Genomic DNA, 18,119 nt, shown 5'->3' on the forward strand with positions numbered 1-18,119 from the left:
TGTACTAGCAGAGAGATTTTCAAATTCTGCCATTTGAACCTACCTGAGTAATTGTGTGGAATCACCTGGTTGCTTGTGATGCAGTGATAATGTCCCTACCTACAAGCCAGGAGGCCTGGGTTCAAGTCCCACTTGCCTCAGTGGTGTGCCTGAACAGGTTGACGGAAAATATCTCTCAAATCAGCTCAACGGATCACAGGAAACCGTTCATTTGAGAGTGGCTGGGGAAACTGACCGGAGATCCGATTTTAGATTAGATTAGATTACTTACAGTGTGGAAACAGGCCCTTCGGCCCAACAAGTCCACACTGCCCCGCCGAAGCGTAACCCACCCATACCCCTACATCTACATCTACCCCTTACCTAACACTACGGGCAATTTAGCATGGCCAATTCACCTGACCTGCACATCTTTGGACTGTGGGAGGAAACCGGAGCACCCGGAGGAAACCCACGCAGACACGGGGAGAACGTGCAAACTCCACACAGTCAGTCGCCTGAGGCGGGAATTGAACCCGGGTCTCCGGCGCTGTGAGGCAGCAGTGCTAACCACTGTGCCACCGTGCCGCCCACTAACTGATTTTAACTGAACCCGGGAACGAAACTGATGACCGAAACCTACTTTACCCGTGAGGTGATGGTCACGTCAATGGTGAGGCCACCTTTGGAACACCGGATTCAATTCCGGTCTCCCTGGCCTCGGAAACGAGTTGTGATAGGGTGCAGGAAAGATTTACAAGGATGTTGGAGGGTTTGAGCTGTAGGGAGAGACCGAATAGGCTGTTTTCCCGGAAGCTGAGGGGTGACCTTTATCCAGGTTTACAAAATCATGAGGGGCATGGGTCGGGAAAACTTTCCAAGGTTCGGGGAGTTCAAGACTGGAGGCCACAGGGGAGAGGGGAAAGATTTGAAAGGGACCCAACGGGCAGCCTTTTCAAGTCGAGGGCGGTGGGGGTATGGACGAGGTTTGCCAAAGGAAGTGGTGGAGGCTGGTACAATTACAGCATTGAAAAGGCACCTGGACGGGGACATAAATAGGAAGGGTTGAGGGAGATATGCGCCAAGTACTGGTCAATGGGACAAGATTATTTCAGGATATCTGTTCGGCAGAGACGAGTCGGACTGAACGGTCTGTTTCCGCGCTGTGCAACTCTGACCCTTTCGTGGGGAGCTGACATCCGCCATCTCCTGACACCCTGTTAGGAGAGAACCGTGAAATTCCGACAATACCCCAAGAGGCATTTGGCCCATTGGATCTGAGCGATCCTCCGAAGAGCATCCCGCCCAGACCCTTTCCCTGTAACTCTGCGTGGCTAACCCTGCATAGAAAGGGAGGCAATTGCCTTGGTGTAGTCCCGTTAGACCATTCACCCAGAGACCCAGGTACGGTTCCAGGGGACCCGGCTCTGAATCGTGCCACGGGCAGCCAGTGGTATTTGAATTCAAAGGCAAAACGTGGAATTAAGATTTTCAGTCATTTTTCCACTGGAATAAAGAGTCCAATGACACCCATAAACTCATTGTAGATTGTCAGGAAAATCCCATATGGTTGACCAATGTCCTTCAAGGAAGGAGACTGCCATCCTTACCCTGGTCTGGCTGACATGTGACTACCATCCCCCCCACCCCCCCGCCCCCCCGACCCTCCCCACACAGCAAAGTGGTTGACTCTTAATTGCCCTCTGGGGAAATTAGGGAGGGGCAGTGTGAGACCCCCTCATCCTGTGAATAAATAAAGAAACTCTGGGACGATATCTCACGGCCAAACCACCTAACATCTTCGGAAACCTGCGCAGACACCCGGGGAGAGAAAGTGCAAACTCCACCCAGATAGTCATTGAATCCCCACAAGTACAGAAACCGGTCCATTTGGACCAACACGTCCGCACCAACCCACCGAAGAGTAACCCACCCAGACGCATTCCCCTACTCTACGTTTACCCCGACGAATGCATCTAACCGACAGATCCCTGGACTCTATGGGACAATTTAGAATTGGGTAATCCAACCCAGCCTGCACAACCCTGGGCACTATGGGTAATTTGGCACGGCCAATCCACCCTAACCTACACATCCCTGGGCACTATGGGTAATTTGGCACGGCCAATCCACCCTAACCTGCACATCCCTGGGCACTATGGGTAATTTGGCACGGTCAATCCACCCTAACCTGCACATCCCTGGGCACTATGGGTAATTTGGCACGGCCAATCCACCCTAACCTGCACATCCCTGGGCACTATGGGTAATTTAGCACGGCCAATCCACCCTAACCTGCACATCCCTGGGGCACTATGGGTAATTTAGCACGGCCAATCCACCCTAACCTGCATAAATTTGGACTGTGGGAGGAAACCGGAGCAAACGCAGTATGGACAGTCACCCGAGGGTGGGGATCGAACTGGGGTCCCAGGTTCCGGGAGGCAGCCGCGCTCACCCACTGAGCCGCCGTGCCCAGCCCCCCCCCCCCACCCCCCACCAAAGCGACTGCCGGTGAACCCGCTGGTGCCTCCGCAGGTAGGACGGCGGCATTGAAGCGCATATCCCGCACCGGGAGCTGGGAGGGAAAAGGCTTCTCCCCGGTGTGGACCCGGCCACGGGCTTCCAGCTCGGACGGGGAGCGGAAGCGCTTCTGACAGTCACCGTGTTTCCGTGATTTCTCCATCGGCTGCGTCGCCCTCTCTCTCAAGATCCGACACTCGGGTAGAAATCCACGTGGAACAGCTAGGATTGAGACGATACTGTTTCCAGGCTGCACAGCTCAGTTCACGCACATGTTCAGATTTGGGCTCTCCCAGACACACCGAAGTTTATGCAGAATGCACTCCTTGACTTGCTGCGCTTTTCCAGCACCGCTAATCCAGAATCCGGTTTCCAGCCTCTGCCGTCATTGTTTTTACTTTGACTTGCACCGACTCTGTGACTGAGAATACACAACACAGCTTACAGGTCTCTATAACGAAATGTGAAATCGTACTCAATGTCCATTATTGCCAAATTGTGAAAACAAAAATCTTTCGATCCTACAATCCCCATCGTGTGGAAACAGGCCATTCAGCCCGACAAGTCCACGCCGACCCTCTGGAAAGCATCCCACCCAGATCCATCCCCCTACCCTATCCCTCTGACCCCACATCACCCAGGAATCCTGAAGAAGGGCTGATGCCCGAAACGTCGATTCTCCTGTTCCTTGGATGCTGCCTGACCTGCTGCGCTTTTCCAGCAACACATTTTCAGCTCTGATCTCCAGCATCTGCAATCCTCACTTTCTCCTCGGGCAATTTAGCTTGGCCAATTCACCTGACCTGCACACTTTTTAGACTGTGGGAAGGAAACCAGAGCACCCAGAGGAAACCCATGTGGACACAGAGAACATGGTTAAAAATCGTACAACACCAGGTTATAGTCTAACAGGTTTAATTGGAAGCACACTAGCTTTCGGAGCGACGCTACTTTATCAGGTGACAGTCACCTGTTTTTCTTTATAGATATTTTTATTGGAAATTTAACATTTTTACAAGTTTAGAAAAAGGAAGAAAACTCTCAAGTACAAACATTAATATACAAATTAAATCTTGAATAAATAATAACCAAAGTTTAACAAAAGAAAAATACCGAGAGAAAAAAAACAAAACTAACTACTAATCTAACCTACAACTAACCAGAGTGTACAATTAAGTCTCTTACGTTATTCAAATAAGAGAAAGAAAAAAAAACAACAGATAACACAGACATTGGGTAGTGAGATACATGCTCGGAATGTGTTAACATCAAATCTAACAAAACCCGGATTCGTGCGGGATTCCTCTCCCAAGGGGCCCCGGACCAGCCAGCTTCGCAATTTCAATTAAATAAAAGCCCTTGTTAGGATAGCCGAAATATCTGTATTTATATAATTCAAGAAGGGCTGCCACATTTTATGAAATAATTCGGTCTTTCGGTGCACCATATTTGTAAGGAAGTCAAGGGGAATAGATTCCATAATTAATCTGTGCCAATTTGAAAGTCCGGGGGGGGGGCCCTCAGCCACCCAGTTCACCAAAATATTTTTCCTTGCACAGAAAGAGAGAATAGAAAATAGTCTCTTCCCGTACATGTCCAGGGAGGGTAAGTTCGAAAAGCCCAAAAGGAGAGATACAGGGTACACTTTAATTTCCGTTCCTAAAATTTCTGTCCGGGTACTTGCTACTTTAGTCCAGTATGTATGGATCTTTTGACAGGTCCATAGGCAATGTACAAGAGTGCCCACCTCTATTTTACATTTGGGACACATTGGAGATGCCCCTGCCTTAAATTTTGCCAATCGAACCGGTGCTATATGGGCCCTATGAAGTATCTTCAGCTGGATAGCCTGGGTTCTGTTACAGATAGCGATTCTTCTGGCGTTTTCCCAAATATCATTCCACGTTTCTATAGAGATTTCTAGTCCCAAATCCTGATCCCATGTTTTAAGTAGATTGTCCATATCTCCCGATACTTCATCATGTAGTAAATGATAAATAGTACTGACAGAAGATACCCCCATTGGCCATAGCACTCTACATTCTCTATCTGATTTATAAAGACTAGCTAATAACGTAGTCTTTTTCTGTATATAATCTCGAATTTGGAAGTATCGATAGAGGTCTCCATTAGGTAATCCGAATTTCTGACGCAGCTGTTCAAAAGACATCAGGACCCCATCTTTAAATAGGTCCCCTAGACATGAGATACCCCTGGATCTCCAGAGTTTAAAAGTGGCATCTGTAAACCCCGGTTGGAATCCCCATGCTCCCACTATCGGTGCTTAGGGGGATGTTTTATGTGAATTACCCTCATTTTGCCGCATTATATTCCAAGCTTTAATTGTGTTTAGTATTATAGGGTTTTTACAGTGATCCGTAATGATTTTCCTCTTGTCTGAAAATAAAAGGTTAATAAGTGGGCATTTTACTTGAGAAGCCTCGATGTCCAGCCAGATTGATTGTGGATCAGACAAGACCCAATCAGCTATGTAGCTTAATAGGGAACTTAACTGATATTTCCTAAAATCTGGGAAGTCCAATCCTCCCCTTGCCTGTGGAAGCTGTAGCTTCTTCAGCTTAATGAGGGGCCGCCTATGATTCCAGATAAAGGAGTCCAACCCTATCAAATGCCTTTTCCGCATCTAATGAGACTACTACTCCTGGTATCTTTCCCTGATGGCAGGCTTGAATCTTATTCAAAACCCTTCTAATATTATTGGATGATCTACGGCCCTTAATAAACCCCGTCTGATCCTCCTTTATGATATGTGGCGATACCCTTTCTAGTCTCAATGCTAACGTTTTCGAAAGGATTTTAAAATCTACATTTAGCAAGGATATTGGTCTGTATGACGCGCAATCTTCTGGGTCCTTTCCTTTTTTAAGGATGAGAGAAATATTTCCCTCTTTCAACGAAGGCGGGAGACAGCCCTGACTATATGCATAGTTATACATGTCCATAAGTGGACCAGCCAATATTCCTGTAAATTCTTTATAGAATTCAGCTTGAAAGCCATCTGGGCCCGGTGCCTTACTGCTCTGAAGTTGCCTGATTGTGTCAAGTATCTCTTGGACTGTTGGGGGAGCATTTAAGACCGACACCTGGTCCGGAAAGGTCAAAGTTTAAAAAAATGATTGCATCCTCCCCCCCTAAAATTTTCTAAAGATTGCGTTAATCCTTTTATGATCATGAGTCAAAATACCCGTACTTTCCTTGATAGACGTGATCGTTTGAGGGGGTTGTGTGATTTTTAACTTTGTACGGTCCAGTCCAACACCGACATCTCCAAATCATGCAGTGAACATGCAAACTCTACACAGTTGCCCGAGGTTGGAAATGAACCCAAGTCCCCAGCGCTGTGAGGCAGCAGTGCTAACCACTACATGTACATTATTACTGAACAGTGAAAGAAAAACATACATTTAATACACAAACGAAAATTATTCATTTATTCAGGGGTTTTTAGATTAGATTAGGTATTAGAGATTATATTAGATTACTTACAGTGTGGAAACAGGCCCTTCGGCCCAACAAGTCCACACCGCCCCGCCGAAGCGCAACCCACCCATACCCCTACATTTAGCCCTTACCTAACACTACGGGCAATTTAACTTGGCCAATTCACCTGACCTGCACATTTTTGGACTGTGGGAGGAAACCGGAGCACCCGGAGGAAACCCACGCAGACACGGGGAGAATGTGCAAACTCCACACAGTCAGTCGCCTGAGGCGGGAGGTGAACCCGGGTCTCTGGGGCTGTGAGGCAGCAGTGCTAACCACTGTGCCACCGTGCCGCCCATTAATTTCCCTTGAGAAAGTGCTGGTGAGCTGCCATCATAGAATTAGACAGCCAGGAAACAGACCCTTTGGTCCAACCCATCCAAGTTTCCCAAACTCAACTAGTCCCATTTTCCTGCATGTGGCCCATATCCTTCTGAACCTTATGTTACTCTCTCTATCCTGCACGTACCATGTAAGAATCACAAAACATTGAGTTGCAGGCAATTAGGAAGGCCTTTCATTGTTACAGGGATGGAGTTTTAAAAGTAGGGAGGTTAAGCTGCAACTGTACGGGATGCTGGTGAGGCCACACCTGGAGTACTGTGTGCAGTTTCGGTCTCCTTACTTGAGAAAGGAGGTTTTGGCACTGGGGATGTGTACTCGGATGATTCCAGACTTGAGAAGGTTGCCCTATGAGGAGAGATTGAGTAGACTGGGACTACACTCGTTGCAATTGAGATGAATGAGCGAGGAGGATTTTGTAGAATCAAACGTTGTCAACCCCCATCCCATAGAGTCTCTCTCTGCTGTCCCTAATATACATTTATCCCTGTTTTCCTGATCCACCAATCACAGGCTCTCTTTCTCTTGCTCCGTACATCACATGGCTGAAATGTGTGACGCTGGAAAAGCACAGCAGGACAGGCTGTAATCCGAGGAGCAGAAGAATTGACGTTTCGGGCATAAGCCCTCCGTAAATCACATACCCTGTCTCTCCTGCTATGCCAGCTTCTCCAAGCTTGAGTTCCCTCTCTCGCAGTCTTGTCAGAAGAAGATAGAGTCGTACCTCTTTGGTTCGTGGGGTGGGGGCGGTGGCAAGATAAATTCTCGCTTGCTTCAAGCTGAGTGATCGGCCAACTCTTGGAACATTCCCTGCACATAGAGATGTACAGCATGGAAACAGACCCTTCGGTCCAACCCGTCCATGCCGACCAGATATCCCAACCCAATCTAGTCCCACCTGCCAGCACCCGGCCCCTATCCCTCCAAACCCTTCCTATTCGTATACCCATCCAAATGCCTCTTAAATGTTGCTATTGTACCAGCCTCCACCACATCCTCTGGCTGCTCATTCCATACACGTACCACCCTCTGCATGTGAAAGTTGCCCCTTAGGTCTCTTTTATATCTTTCCCCTCTCACCCTAAGCCTATGCCCTCTAGTTCTGGACTCCCCACCCCAGGGAAAAGACTTTGTCTATTTATCCTATCCATGCCCCTCATAATTTTGTAAACCTCTAAAATGTCACCCCTCAGCCTCCGACGCTCCAGGGAAAACAGCCCCAGCCTGTTCAGCCTCTCCCTGTAGCTCGGATCCTCCAACCCTGACAACATCCTTGTCAATCTTTTCCGAACCCTTTCAAGTTTCACAACATCTTTCCGATAGGAAGGAGACCAGAAATCACAGCAGGAGTAACTCACCAATCTTGAGTTCCCTCTCTCGCAGTCTTGTCAGGAGAACATACTATAAAAACATAACAAATCACGGCAGGAGTAGGCCAACTGGCCCCTCGGGCCTGCTTTGTCATTCAATGAGATCATGGCTGATCTTTCTCGTGGACTCAGCTCCACTGACCCGCCCTCTCCCCATAATCCTTAATTCCTTTAGAACACAGAACATTACAGTGCAGTTCAGGCCCTTCGGCCCTCGATGTTGCGCTGACCTGTGGAACCAATCTGAAGCCCATCTAACCGACACTATTCCATTCTTGCCCATCTGCCTATCCAATGACCATTGAAATGCCTTTATACTTGGCGAGTCTACTACTGTTGCAGGCAGTGCGTTCCACACCCCTACTATTCTCTGAGTAAAGAAACTACCTCTGGCACCTGACCTGTAAATATATCACCCCTCAATTTAAAGCTATGTCCCCTCGTGCTAGCCATCACCATCCAAGGAAAAAGGGTCTCACTGTTCAACCTATCTAACCCTCTGATTATCTTGTATGTCTCTATAAAGACGTCTCTCAACCTTCTCTTTAATGAAAACTGCCTCAGGTCCGTCAGCCTTTCCTCGTAAGACCTTCACTCCACACCAGGCAACATTCCTGTAAATCTCCTCTGAATCCTTTCCAAAGCTGCCACGTCCTTCCAATAGTGCAGTGACCAGAACTGTACGCAATTCCCAAATGTGGCCACACCAGAGTTTTGTACAGCTGCAGCATGATTTCATGGTTCTGAAACTCAATCCCCCTACCAAAAAAGGCTAACACACCATATGCCTTCTTAACAACCCTGTCAACCTGGGTGGGAATTTTCAAGGATCTATGTACCTGGGCACCGAGATCTCTCTGCTCATCCACACTACCAAGAATCTTACCATTAGCCCAGTATTCTGCACTCCTGTTACTCCTTCCAAATCGAATCACCTCACACTTGTCTGCATTAAATTCCATTTGCCACCTCTCAGCCCAGCTCTGCAGCTTATCTATGTCTTTCTGTAACCTACAACATCCTTCGTTACTATCCACAACTCCACTGACCTTAATGTCATCCACAAATTTACTAACCCATCCTTCTGTGTCCTCATCTAGGTCATTTATATAAAATGACCAACAACAGCAGACCCAAAACAGATCCTTGTGGTACCCCACTAGTAACTGAACTCCAGGATAAATATTTCCCATCAACTACAACCCTCTGTCTTCTTTCACCTAGCCAATTTCTGATCCAAACTTATTCCTCTCTAGATTATGTTAAGTACTATCTCTTATAACCCTTTCCAACACTTCACCCACAACCGAAGTAAGGCCCACATGTCTATAATTTCCAGAGTTGTCTCGACTCCCCTTCTCGAACAAGGGAACAACGCTTACCATCCTCTAGTCATCTGGCACTATCCCTGTACAGAATGACTATGTAAAAGTCAAAGCCAAAGATTTGCTGTTCAAAATAAAAAGATCTATCTTAGCTTTAAAAACATTTATTAAGAAAGTCTCAACTACTTCACTGGGCAGGGAATTCCATAGATTTAGAAGCTTCTGGGTGAAGATATCCGTTCTCAATTCAGTCCTAAATCTGCTTCCCCTAATTTTGAGGCTATTCCGTCTTGCCCTTGTTTCACCCGCTAATGAAAACATCCTTTCGACTCCTATCTCATCTATTCCCATCATAATCTTATATGTTTCTGTCAGAATCCCCCCCCCCCCCACTTCATTCGTCTCGAGATAGAATGTGTTAGAGAGAGCAAACCTCTGTCTCGATAAGCTGGAAGAGTGCTCTGGCTGGTTGTGGCCCCAACCAGGAGCTGCAGACAGGCCATCAGCACTCGGTCTGACTCTCTGCTGGACAGGGCCGGAGTGCTGATGAGGGTGGTGTTGGGCAGCACAGTTAAGAGTGTCAGACCAGGGAGATGAGGGCCTGAGTATCAGGGGGTTGAACCAGAAACAGAGCCCTAGCTTCGACCATGCAAGCTAGTGACGCTCCTCATGCAGGTGCAACATTCGCTTGGGTCTGGAACAAATCTGCTTCAGGAGAACTTTGGTTCATTCTCCATAAATTCTGACAGACACAACTGGTTCTCCAGCACTGTTCTATGTCAGCCTTCTAGCACCCACGGTGTTTTGCTTTTAAACTAGCCCAGATCTTGCTCTTTGCTCAGGACTACCTAAGGAAGGAAAGGATGCCAACGTCCTGAGTTAATATTCCCAGAATTTGCACCCTCCTTGAATTCACTCTTCTTTCCCTTTCAGTCAACAACGTAATCACAGAATGAAAACAGAGAGTGGAGAGAAGAAGAACAGTTGTGCTCTCAGATGTTGGACAGAGGAGGAGGTTTCAGTCTGGAGTGAAACTCAACCTCCATTCAAAGAGAGAGAGAGATGAGCAGCTTCAGAAAGTCCAAGGGCTGCCTTCAGGCAACAGGGCGGTTCTGATTGGTTGGAGGACCTGGGTGCTTCCGGTCCTCCGAAACCTCTCATTGGTCGGTGGCCATGAACGGGCGGGGTGAGAAGCAGCCAGAAGGAGACCCGGCGCGCGGCGGGTTCCAGAGCGCGCAGACACACGCGCCCCGCCCCCATCCATTGCCTCCCTCCTCGCCCCGCCCCCTTTTTGGAGCCTGGGTTGCCAGGGCAACCGGGTCAAGGCCGGCGCGAGAAGCGCCACCCCCCCCTTCACTTCAGGGGCTGCCGCTCCAAAAAGAAGCTGGCGGCACTGCGCCTGCTCCGGGCCGCCGGGCCCGCTACTGCGGCTGCGCGCTGATTTCCCCCACCTACCGGATTGAAGGGGTATGGCACCCTACAGAATCATCTTCCCTTCATTCACCTCCTGTGTGCAGAGATGTCTCTAATTAAAATCACTGGAAGGATACACAGAGTAGATGGAGGTATGAACTCCAGGAGATCTTTCTTCTCCTCGAAATCTTTGAAATTTTCAATGACAGGGGGCTATGGTTGCTCAGTGCACTGAGTAGATATTGACAGGTATTACCAATGCTGCAAACAGAGATGTGGATGCTGTGGGTTAAAACAAAATCATTGACTTGTTCAATCGGTTGTGATTAGAGGTGCAAAAAAATCATGAGAGGCGTGAATAGGGTGAATAGCCAAGGTCTTTCCCCCCCCCCTCCATGGTAGGGGAGTCCAAAACCAAAGGGTTTAAGATGAGAAGGAAAAGATAATCATTGACTTGTTCAATCGGTTGTGATTAGAGGTGCAAAAAAATCATGAGAGGCGTGAATAGGGTGAATAGCCAAGGTCTTTCCCCCCCCCCCCCCCTCCATGGTAGGGGAGTCCAAAACCAAAGGGTTTAAGATGAGAAGGAAAAGATAATCATTGACTTGTTCAATCGGTTGTGATTAGAGGTGCAAAAAAATCATGAGAGGCGTGAATAGGGTGAATAGCCAAGGTCTTTCCCCCCCCCTCCATGGTAGGGGAGTCCAAAACCAAAGGGTTTAAGATGAGAAGGAAAAGATTTTAAAAGGGCAACTTTTTGACGTAGAACGTAGTGCATGTATGGAACAAGCTGCCAGAGGAGGCGGTGGAGGCTGGTACAATTACAGCATTTAAAAGGCATCTGATGGGTACATGAATAGGAAGGGTTGAGAGGGATATGGGCCAAATGCTGGCAAATGGTAAAAGATCAGATTAGGATGTGAGTGGCCGTGCTGTGTCTCTGTATTAAATGTCAGAGCAGGCTTGACAAGCTGATTGGCCTACTCCTGTTCTTCCGAGTCACACAGTCTTATCTGAAAACAGCACAGGATTTCTTTCTAGTTTCGCACTTACTAAATTCTCATTCGTACAACATGTATCAGCGAAAACACTTACTTCTCAGAATTACAGAGATTTGTTGGGCTCTGGATCTGAGGGAGAAATCTGGGAATATCCTCTTTATTGCATGAACTAATCCTGCTCCTATTTCTGATGATCTTGTGATATCTGTGTGTCCAGGACAGGAAGAGGTGAGTTTGAATTAGTTAATCACTGTAAAATCAACAATTTTAGGAGAATGGGGAGGATGTACACTCGGGACAGCAGAGTGAGAGAATGGAAGGTGAATGTGTGGGATGGAGATTGACACACCTTGGAGAAAGAGAGAGGAAAGCATGTTCCACAGAAACTGGAATTCTGAATTTCTAGACTGTACTGACAGTAACAACTTTTGTAATCTCTGTCTACAGGATATTGGAATTTTGGGACGAAATTGCAGAAAGAAATCTCAAATCAGACATCCTTTCCAGATTTGATGGAGCCACTTGCTTCATGGGGACCTGAATGCCATTAGCCTTTGACTTTTGAAGGAGAAATATTTGTCTGTCTGTCATCTTTGAAAGAATTTAAATACCAATGTGAGGGGATCAGCACCAAGACACTCATATACCTCCCCCTGTCCAGGTGAGTGTGTTCCATAGCTTTACTTTATTTCACAGTTTGAATAAACATCACACCATTGACGGTGGAGGGAGACTGTGTTCTTTGTCTATTCAACCAAGATAACTGTAAAGGCACCATGGTGAAGCCGTGGAAATGCGGGGACTGTGCAAAGGAATTCCGTTCCCCGTCTGAGCTGGAAGCCCATCGGCGCAGTCATACTGGGGAGAGACCCTTTACCTGCTCTGTGTGTGGGAAGGGATTCAGCAAATCATCCACCCTGCAGACACACCAGCGGGTCCACACCGGGGAGCGGCCTTTCATCTGCTCCGAGTGCGGGAGGGGCTTCACTCACTCGTGGAACTTACAGACCCACCGGCGGGTCCACAGCGGGGAGAGGCCATTCACCTGCTGCGAGTGCGGGAAAGCCTTCAGTCGCTTGTGTAGCCTGCAGACCCACCAGCGGGTGCACACCGGGGAGAGGCTGTTTGTTTGCTTGGAGTGCGGGCAGGGATTCACCGACTCCTCCAACCTGTGGAAGCACCGGCGAATTCACACCGGGGAGCGGCCCTTCACCTGCTCCAGGTGTGGCAAGGGATTCGGCGACTCATCCCATCTGCTGACCCACCAGCGGGTACACACCGGTGAGAGGCCGTTCCCCTGCTCTGTCTGCGGGAAGGATTTCACCCAGTTATCCAACTTGCTAACCCACCGGCGAGTTCACACCGGGGAGAGGCCGTTCAACTGCTCCGCCTGCGGGAAGGGCTTCACTCAGTTGTGCAGCCTGCAGAAACACCAGCGCGTTCACAAGTGATTCCAGGGTTGGATTCTGATATTATTACCAGCCCTAACCGTGTTCAGGAACCATGTTTTTTTCTGAGAATGGTGAAATGGAAAAGTGGAAGACTTCCTTGCAACCGGACTGCCCGGAATCATGACTTTGCTTCCAATGGGATTAATGCTGTTTGAGTCTTACTGTAAAAATATAGTTTTGTATTTCACTTGGTTTAAAAATCATTGTGCGTTTGGAAAGTGAAGTAATATTCGGTATGTATTTCTATTTGAATCGTTCCAAAACATGCTGCATTGCCATGGAGATGGGCTGTGGGGGTTTAGAAGCTTCTTTTGTTTCATGTCTCTCCCAGAAGTCAGCTCCATACCTTGCGTGGTGACTGTATGTCAGGGAGAAAGAACCTGGATGACCTGCTGTGGGAAAAGATTTGCTAACCCACGATAGGCTCACAAAAGCAAATTGGTCTAATTGTACCAGGACACCCAGAATTCCCCGAGCAGCTCACAAACTGGGTCAGACAGCACGCAGACAATGGAATATGCTTTCAGCTCCCATGGACATGTCAGAGATCTCAAAGCCCTATGGGCAGTTTCACAACCCAGCGATACCAAAGCCACACAAAGAGCAGGACAGACAGAGAGGCACTACAGGACAATGGAAGCACCTCACCACTTTCCTGTGGAGATGAATGGAACCACGATACTGTCAGGATGCTGCATGGTGTGAAAGAACAGGACATTCATCCGATAAACCGTTTTCCAATTGGCATCCTTACAACTAAATTACCCCATTTCCAGAAACATTGTAGTTTCTCATTGTGCAGCATTACTATATTACTCATCCTCAGCCCTAGGGAGAGAAATCTGATCTGTCTGTGCAGACTGTCGGTTCTGTGTCAGCCTGGGTCAATTTCTCTTCCAGTGATATCGCTTGCAATAAAGTGTTTGTCAATTTCACTTCGAACTGTGCTTTGTGACCTCTAACCTATTGGGCAAATTTCCACGACACCTGCCAAGCTTGAGTTTCCAGGAGGAAATCTCGAGCAGTCCCCACGGAGCCATGTGGAAGAAAGCAGTCAGTTTGGAAAGAGCTGTTGTTGCCACTCACTGGAACAAAATGCTGTGTTGACAGTTAGCACAAGACTATTTAGTAAAGTTAGATGGGATTCAGAGTGAGTTTACCAATTGGATACGTCATTGGCTTGACTGCAGGAGACAGAGGGCAGTAGCGGAGGGTTGTTTTTTCGGACTGGAGACCCGTGACCAGCGGTGTTCCTCAGGGATTGGTGCTGGGTCCACTTCTGTGTGTCGTTTCTGAAGCTAGAAAGCATGGTTAGCCATGCTAAATTGCCCACTAGTGTTAGGAGGGAAATGGTTCTGGGTGGGTTACTCTTCAGAGGGTCGGTGTGGACTGGTTGGGCCGAAGGGCCTGTTTCCACATCGTAAGGAATCTGATCGAATCCAAGTTTGTAGATGACACCAAGATTGGCGGTATAGTGGATCGTGAAGAAAGTTATCAAAGTTAAAAATCACATGACACCGGGTTATAGTCCAATGGGTTTATTTGGAATCACTAGCTTTCGAAGTACTGCTTCTTCAACAGGTGGGCTATAACCTGGTGTCGTGTGATTTTTAACTTTGTCCACCCCAGTCCGACACCGGAAGCTCCAAATCAAGGTTATCAAAGATTACAAATGATTCGGAGATGCCGGTGTTGGACTGGGGGTGGACAAAGTTAAAACTCACACAACACCAGGTTATAGTCCCAACAGGTTTAATTGGAAGCACTAGCTTTCGGAGCGACGCTCCTTCACCAGGCGGTTGTGGAGGGCTCGATCGTAAGACAAGGTTACAAAGACATCTTGATCGATAGAGTCAATGGGCTCAAGAGTGGCAGATGAAGTTTAATTTGGGTAAATGGGAGATATCGAACTTTGCTAAAACAAACAGGCGCAGGACTTGTACAGTTAAAAGCAGGGCCTTGGGTCGTGTTGTAGAACAGAGAGAGACCGAGCGGTTCAGGGACATACCGTATTTACTCGAGTAAGAGTCGATCTCATGTAAAAGTCGACCCCCTATTTTTGGCCCAATAATCCGGAGTTTTCCATACACCTCATGTAAAAGTCGACCCGAGTTCTTCACGGATAACAGATTCAACGTTTGTGAGTCAGTGTGCCAGCCTTCACGTCCCGGTCCAGCATTCCAGTCTGCCGGTTGTTCCGTTCCCTCTCGGTCTTCCAGTCTGCTGGCTGTTGTGCTCCGCTCCGGGTTTTCGGAATGACCACAATTCGTGGGCTTCTGCGAGTGATGCTGTCTGCAGTTTGATGGGCATGAATTTCAGCCCCTCAAAAATTGTATCCATGTAATAGTCGACCCCATAAATTTATCCTTAAAAATTAGCCAAAACGTGTGACTATTACTCGAGTATATATGGTAATGTCTTAACATCGCATGTTAAGAAGGCATTTAGCACACTTGCCTTCCTTTCTCTCACCTTTTGAGTATCGGAGTTGGGACGTTATGTTCAGGTTGTCCAGGATGTTGGTGAGGCCTCTTCTGCAGTACTGTGTCCAGTTCTGGTCACCCTGTTATCGGAAGGATATTAATAAGCTGGAGGAGGGTTCAGAAAAGATTTGCAGGGATGTTACCAGGAATGGAGGGTTTGAGTTACAAAGAGAGGCTGGATAGACTGGACTTTTTTTTCACTGGAGCGAAGGAGGTTGAGGGGTGACCTTATCAAGGTTTATAAAACCTTGAAGGGTAGATGGGGTGTCTTTTCACAAAGGTCGGGGATTTCAAGTCCAGGCGGCATTTTTAAGGTTAGAGGAGAAAGATTGAAAAACGACAAGAGGGGCATTTTTTTTTCCACAGAGAGTGGTTTATGTGTGGAATGAATCTCCAGGTAGATGCAGGTACATTTTACAATGTTTAAAAGACATTTAGATAAGTCCATGAATAAGAAATATTTGGAGGGATATGGGCCAAGCGCAGGCAGGTGGGACTAGTTCAGTTTGGGATTGTGGTCCAAAGGGTCTGTTTCTGTGCTGTGTGAATCTATAAAGATAGTGAAATCTTCACAGAGGGAATAGCTCTGGATGTCTAAGTTGAAAAACAGAGGCAAAATCGGGATGAATTCCAGAGGCCTGTGGCATACCATTGCCTGAATCCTAAAAAAAAATGGATAAACCTTCAAGATTTTGTAAGGATGAACTCCTGGGGTGGGGAGACATGTAAAAGTGAAACTGGATTCAGACCATAAATCGGGGGCAGCTCGGGTGGCTCAGTGGTTAGCACTGCTGCCTCACAGCACCAGGGAACCGGGTTCGATTGTCTGTGCGGAGTTTGCATATTCTCCCTGTGTCTGTGTGGGTTTCCTCCGGTTTTCTCCACAGTCACAAAGATATGCAGGTCGGGTGAATTGGCCATGCTAAATTGCCCATAGTGTTAGGTGCATTAGTCAGAGGGAAATGGGTCTGGGTGGGTTATCCTTTGGAGGGTCAGTGTGGACTTGTTGGGCCAAATGGCCTGTTTCCACACTGTAGGTACTAATCTAGATATATATTCTGTAATGTTAAGGCTGTAGTGTGTATTGTGTTTCTTATTTTTCTATAGATAATAAAGTTTGTTATGGCATAGTTCTTACAGATTTATGCAATGTTCAGATTCCTCTTTAATTGTTCACTTTCCCTTCCCCTATTGTAATATTTTAGATTGCTAAAAAAGTTGTCCAGAGTCAGTCAGTGTGAATCTACCCACAGAGCAAAGCAGCAGGCCCACAAAATGAATTTGAATTGAATCATTTATTGTCAGGTGTATTCAATATCAAACAGAGTGAAATGTTTAAAATGTCGCCGTGCCTCGGTGTAATTTTGAGTAACCTAAAACGAAAGATCATTTTTTAAACAAAAACTTCAAGAGAGTTCAACGCTGTCAATAGCCATCTCCCGAATACTGCCGCCAGAGTCATGATCCTGGCTCACTAGCTGGCCAACTCTGTAGCCATGTTGCTGCCAGGACTTGGGCCTACAACACTACAGCCTTCTCTGAAGCTGCCACCGCTCCGGGCCCCATCGAAATGGCCTTCCTATCGATCGAGCTCTCCTCAGATGGTAAGTAGGGCCAAAACAAGAAAAAAGGAGAAAGAGAAAAGAGGAAGAAAAGAGCACAGAGTGGACAAGTCTCAGGCTCAGGATGCTAACGACTCCACTGCCACCATCTTGGAAACTGAACAAGTGCACGATCATGTTCCAAAAGGGGACAATGTTGCACATTCAGGATTTGGTTTAGTCACAGGGGTTGAGAGAATGGCTGCAAATCAGAATAAGAGTTTTTAAGGAGACTTTTCCAGAGGATATCAGCGTTATCCACCTTTGTTCTTGTTCAGGTGGTTGGTGAGCCCACCATCTTGAACCACCACAGTCCATCTCTGTCTGGTACAAGTGAATGTCTTCCTGCATGCTGACCGAGGGAGGGTCAAGGGTCAACCACCTTTCTATAGGCCTGGAGTTATGTACAGGTCAGCAAGGTTAGGAGAGCAGATTTCCTTCAACTGATTGCCACGCCGAACAGAGAATTCTCAATACCGTCAGCCCTCTCGGGAAAGACACTTATAGAGTCCTGACTTGGTGAAAGTGGGCCATTCAGCCCGCACCGACCCTCCGAAGAGCACCTCACACGGACGCAACCACTCCCGCCCTATAACCCTGCATTTCCCACGGCCAGTTCACCTAACCGACACACTACGGGGCAGTTTATTGTGGCCAATATCCCTTCACCGCATGGTAGAGCACCCAGAGGAAACCTGCACAGACACTGGGGGGGTGGAGGAAGGTGAAAACTGCACAGAGACAGTGACAGTTGCCCAAGGGTGGAATCACCCCTGGGTCCCTGGCGGTTGTGAGGCAGCAGTGCTAACCACTGAGCCACTGTTGCAAGCCTGGGTTTACATTTAATCTTTTTCAACAAATTCTGTATTACCAAATGATAATTTCTGTATTTTTCTTTAGAAAAGCCTCTTCTTCCACCCCAGCCTCTCTCACCTTTCGCCCTGTCCCATCGTCACGTTCTCCAATCTCTCTCTCCCCCCCCCCCCCTCCCTTCTCCTCGAGAGGCCAGGCCTGATGGCACGTTTCCTTCTCAGCTGGAGGACTGTGACAGTCGGAATAAAGGATGAAGAGAACAAAGACAATTTACAGCCCAGGTACAGGCCCTTCAGCCCTCCCCCTCCCCCCCC

General features: G+C 47.6%; 1 protein-coding gene across 1 annotated transcript; it reads left to right on the top strand.

The window, feature by feature from the left end:
* The first annotated feature begins 10,272 nt into the window (after positions 1-10,272).
* Positions 10,273-13,843, top strand: LOC140460212 (uncharacterized). Its single transcript, XM_072554632.1, has 2 exons — positions 10,273-10,608; positions 11,905-13,843. Exon 2 carries the CDS (start codon positions 12,234-12,236, stop codon positions 12,906-12,908), a length of 675 nt encoding a protein of 224 aa, XP_072410733.1. The 5' UTR covers positions 10,273-10,608; positions 11,905-12,233; the 3' UTR covers positions 12,909-13,843.
* The last annotated feature ends 4,276 nt before the right edge of the window (positions 13,844-18,119 follow it).

This window comes from Chiloscyllium punctatum, chromosome 36 (genome assembly GCF_047496795.1).
Source record: "Chiloscyllium punctatum isolate Juve2018m chromosome 36, sChiPun1.3, whole genome shotgun sequence".
Lineage (NCBI taxonomy): Eukaryota > Metazoa > Chordata > Chondrichthyes > Orectolobiformes > Hemiscylliidae > Chiloscyllium > Chiloscyllium punctatum.